The sequence below is a fragment of the Porites lutea genome, chromosome 5, assembly GCF_958299795.1.
Source record: "Porites lutea chromosome 5, jaPorLute2.1, whole genome shotgun sequence".
Taxonomy (NCBI): domain Eukaryota; kingdom Metazoa; phylum Cnidaria; class Anthozoa; order Scleractinia; family Poritidae; genus Porites; species Porites lutea.
In genome coordinates this window covers 16,453,040-16,458,302 of record NC_133205.1, presented here as the reverse complement: position 1 = coordinate 16,458,302, position 5,263 = coordinate 16,453,040, and the positions used below count along the sequence as shown (strand labels likewise).

The following is a 5,263-nucleotide window of genomic DNA, read 5'->3' as shown; positions in this document are numbered from 1 at the left end:
ATTACACCGCTATGATTTCTTTACATGTACGTGTACAACGCAGAGAAGCTAAATTATGAGGTCAAAATTTCAGCTTTTAATTAAAAATAACAAAAAAAGCGGCATTGTGGCGACAGATAAGGCAATTAACCGAGAGAATTAATCAAGCCGGGGCGCCATAAACGGGATCCAGAAGGCACAAATGAATTTATTTTTTTGCCGGTAGTCTTGTTGGCATAGGTACGTACATCTCAATATCTTCCGAATATTATCAGGTCAGTAAAAATATAAATTAGGCGATATAAGCAGAACCATGTCCTTTATCGTGGCGGAAACAACAGGCAACACAGAAACCTCATGAACATTACCGCGCATGCATTATTACGAATACCTGGTTTAGTTGAAATGTTAGTACATGTATTGGAGACGTAACATTTCAGCCAAAGCTGGAAATTGCTGCCGTCAAATGCAAATACCAAGAACTTAAAAATTTGTCGTTCACTGGCTTATGATATTTGCTTTCAGATATATATGGCTGAAATTTAAGGGCTTTCAAGAATTTTGAAATTCGGAGTCTAGATTCTAAAGCTCGAAAGAAGGTGGGACACCTCATTAACATTAAAAAGCGTAGTATTCGTAAGGAAGAAGAAAAGCTAATTTAGTACGAAATTAAGGGTCCCCAAGGGTAATCTCTCTTATGGCCCATACGGGGAGGTTCCGCCCAAGAGGGGAAATTTTTCTTAAGCTTCGGGCTGAGCATGAAAGGGAATGGGGAAACGAGTCATTTCAGCCTGTAGAAACAAACAAATGCGTTTTATTGCTGTGAAAAAGTCGAGAAAACGTTCTGGTTTTGTGATCTCATATTGCGTAATCTTGGTAATCCTCAAAATGGCCGTAAACATAAAGAATTTGTAAGGGAATTCAGGTATATAGATTCAAGAAGATAAATACTCGCAGCAATTCTAAAATACACTTTACCTTATTCACTTGGTTTGTTTTTGCTTACTGTTTCGTGATTTTCCCGATCTGTTGTGACTTAATCGATTTCCTTTACCCTCGGGGGTATATCTTCTTCTTTACAATATATAGGTGAAACTAAGCGACGTCTCAAGGACAGATTTAACGAACACAGACGTGCAGTCGACAAAACTAACATTAAATCTAAACCCACTACTGTTTCTGAACACTTTGTCCCTCACTCTAACCATTCTCATACTGACATGCAGTTAATCCCACTAGAGAAAATTCATTCTTCACGTGACTCAGTTCGTAAGGCCAGGGAGTCGCATTTGATAGATAAGGCCATGACTCTTGAACCTCATGGCCTAAACCGCCGTGACGAATAATTGTAATCCATATCCTTAGTATTTTTCCTCTCCAGTTTTTATGTTGTACGTCATTTCCGCCTCTCCCTTTTATTGCGACATTCTCCATCTATATAATATTGTGATTGCTACATAAGTTCAGTAACATCTGTAAACCTGAAGAAGGCTGGTATGGCCAGCCGAAATATTGTTATAAAAAACAATACACGTTGTTTTAAATCGCGTTGCTGTAGTCTTCGGACTTCTCGTTCTTGTTCTTTATATTTTGGCTGATTTGATCTCTTCTCTAGAGATCCAACGTTTACAACTAGCAGGATCTTCGTCCACGGTTTTTGCAGTTAATTTAATCCGTATATCTTCTTGAATCTATTACCTGAATTCCCATATAAATCCGTTATGTTTACGGTCATTTTGAGGATTACGCAATGAGACCTCGCGTATTACATACTGAGTTTGGGCCGCCTGTGGTATAACAAAACTGTAGGAGCAAAGAACGAGGAACAAGAGTCAAATGCCACGCGAAAAATGGCGCGAGTAAAAGAGCGGCCAAAACCGAAAATCTCGTTCCTCGGTCTTTGTTAGACTTTCAAAAAAGTCCTTCGTCGGATTTCATATGGCGTACGATAATCTGGAGGACCAATGCGTATAAGCATTTATTTTTGTGGGTGGCGACTTTTTGTGTTTTGCAGGAACCAATTTTTGCGATTAGGACAGATTGGTTTTTCTTGCTGGAAATTAATTTTTGCGATTTGCAAAACGTACCCAGCACCCAGCATTGACAATATTTTCGTTTTTATTAAATATGTGCAATAGAAATATATAAATTCAAACAATAGAGCAGTATTTCGTTGTACACCGTTTTGTTCCTGAAAGAAAGAGACAAGTTGTGATTGAACAGACACGATTTCTTAGTACTGTATTTTTGTGTGTCGAATTTAAGTTAGAGAATATTTACTCTGGAGTAAATTTTTGCGGGAAAAATCTTTGCAGTAATTTTTATTTGAGGGAACTTATTTTTGTGGATCGCTGGAAAAACCGCAAAAATTAGAACCCGCAAAAATTTCGTGCCACACGGTATGTACAAAAAAGAGCAAAAACTTTTCGGTCTATGCTCATTAGATTAAAAAAAAAACCTTTCGTTACATTTGAACTACACTAACAACAACGTACTGATTATTGGTTCATTGTTATCGTTTTTTACTCAGTAGTACACAATAGACTGCCTATTGACACCCGTAAATATCGGCTGCTTCTATTTATGGACAAAAGAACAATAAGCAACAAATTAACTGTACATTAATACATTAAACTAGTCAAACATGAAGGCAGTCGTGATTGGCCCATTAGATAATGGCGACGAATTAACTTCCACTTAAAAGTTAATATTTTAATTACAAACGCCCAACATAAAAGACCATGCAATTAGCCCTGGAATCCAGACAAAGGTTTCCGTGAAGTAAATCCAGTTTTTGTTTGTCTCTTAAAACGTTTTTCTTCATAGGTGCGTTAAAGTACACAGTTTGATAGCTTTTTTTCGACCAGACAGAGGAGATTGAGAAGGCATGGAGCAACAACGATCATTGGTTTGGAACAGCACAAACAACAATTCTTCGCCCAGCGACCAAATGGACATGTTTCAATCCGAATTGAGCGCCTCTATGATAGCAATTTATGTTACCCTCAGTACACTGGGCCTCTTTATAATCATTATTAACGCCTTGGTCATTTATCTCGTCATCACCCGGGACTACCTGAAGACTGTAACTAATTTGTGTTTGGCAAGTCTGGCCGTGTCTGATATGTTCTCTGGATTGTACGCCATCCCACTCATCATAGCCTGTAGCACTCATATGAGCGTAAATATCTGCATTGCCATGGACTTGGGTCAGAGATTTCTATCGGTATCGACTGTGTTGCATCTGTTGCTGATAACTATGGAAAGATATTCCACGATCGTGCTTTCGGTGATGCGTACCACCTCTGTGATGAACAAGAAAACCTGCTTGGCAATTTTACTCGCGTTGTGGATGTTATCGCTTTTTGTCTCGCTTATTCAGCTATCAATTCTGGACCCAGACGCCCCGAAACCAAGTAGAGACGAACTCATCTACGACTTTATTTGTCTTGGGTTGTTAGCAGTACTTCCACTCGTTGTAATGGCGGTGGCGTATCTTCATATTTTCTACACGCTTCGAAAACACGTCCAGGCAATAAAGCGGGACGTGTCGCATCTTTCTTCAAAGTGCATGGCGCGCAACGCAAGGAAGGAAAGAAAAGCGCTTCTTATTTATGGCGCCATGATTTGCGTCTTTGTTCTGTCATGGTTTAACTATTTCTTCGCCTCGCTACAAGAAGATCTAGGAAACCGAACGGGGATTCCTTTCTGGGCTGACGTGATTTTGTTATTTTTGAGGTTCAGTACTAATCTTCTTAACCCGCTATTGTACACTTTTCTCAAACGGGACTTTAGACGAGCAACAAAATCAATCCAGTTCTTTGGTTTGAGAAAAAAGTACAATCGCAGGACAACGTCGTTTTCGAGTTCATTTTCGACCAGACGGACTAACCTGTCCTCCGTTTCCTCCGGCGAATCACAAGTGTAACGCAACCACCAGCGTTCAAGTCACTGATGTCACGCAGTAAACCCGGAAGGGGGGGGGGAGGGTGGTGGTACTTGGGTTAATTTTTGCTAGGTGTGTGCCGCTGGCCTCTCAGAGCCCTTACCCCATTTTAGTCTATTCTTTGGCCAATTATAGACCTTCACTTTTGGGCAAATGTAATTTTCGCGATTCCAGCTTAGTCACTTTCTATTTATGTATCTACCTTGGCAATCCGTTTAAATAGATCATCCTAAAATGAATTGACCCATTTTTTAGATTTACACATTCTGGTACGTTTGATAACCGTAAATATGAAGAACTTTCTTATCCCAAAAATCCGAAAATGTGCGACCCCATTCTAGTAACTCTGTTGAAAATGCTACCCCATTATAACTTCACTCCAGTTTTGAAAATGCGACCCCATCCAGCAGCACTTCCCTATAACCCTCTTATAAGGAAGTACCCCCGGGGGGGGACAGTCTCACGAAAGTGAAAGAGAAGTAAGAAGAGAGATTTCATTAAGCAAATTTCATTGAAGTTTCTGTGATTTTTTAAATTCACTACAGACCACAAAAATGTACCAAGTGCAGGTCAAACCTCTCCCAGAATGGAAGAGAGTCAGGTTGTCATAGCTTATTATACATGCTATGATATACATGTCCTTGATGATGCTAATTTTATTAACTAAATTGGAACAGCCTTATTTAGCTGGAATAATAATTATTCGTCACTAGAAATTAGAAAATTGCCTTGTGAGGCAGTCTCTGACCTGTGGTGTCATTTTTTCTGTGTTTTCGGGACAGCTGTTAGCCTGTGCCAGGCTCTCAGATAGGAGGGATGTTGCAAAAACAGATAATAGGGATGTCATGAAAACAAGGTCAAGGGAAATACAGGACATGTGTGATCTGGGGCCTGTTTCTCGAAAGTTTGAACAGTACCTTTTCGGACCCGGAAAGCTGTTTTGTGTTTGTTGTGTCTGCATTCAAGAGCAAAGTTTCAATAATTTTGAGAATAATACAATGAAACTATCAGTTAGTGAAGCAAAATTGACTGTTTCATGGGCCAGGAACTGTGCTACTATTCAACTGGACAGACAGGCAGACAAGCAGACAGCTTAGGAAATTTTATCAATTACATGATCTTGGTAAAAAATGTACCAGAAGATAATTTAAAATAAATGAATGTTGGTGATAAAATTAACTACTATTAAACTACTATTAAGTAAGATCATCAATAAAAAAGAAATTAAAAATAACACCATCGGCTAATTTGCAACTTGATTAATATAGAATAAAGTAAAAAGATCACCTCTTGCCAGAGTTATTGCCATAGACACAGGGTAAAAGGAGCAAGATCCAC

The 5,263-nt window shown here is 39.1% G+C and overlaps 1 protein-coding gene across 1 annotated transcript; it reads left to right on the top strand.

Moving 5' to 3' along the window:
• Positions 1-2,929: 2,929 nt before the first annotated feature.
• Positions 2,930-3,947, top strand: LOC140937987 (histamine H2 receptor-like). Its single transcript, XM_073387541.1, has one exon. The coding sequence runs from the start codon at positions 2,930-2,932 to the stop codon at positions 3,905-3,907; it is 978 nt and encodes a 325-aa protein (XP_073243642.1). The 3' UTR covers positions 3,908-3,947.
• Positions 3,948-5,263: the final 1,316 nt, after the last annotated feature.

Bases quoted from the DNA above. Each gene is read 5' to 3' on its own strand.
- LOC140937987 (XM_073387541.1), top strand. From the start codon at position 2,930: ATGGACATGTTTCAATCCGAATTGAGCGCCTCTATGATAGCAATTTAT.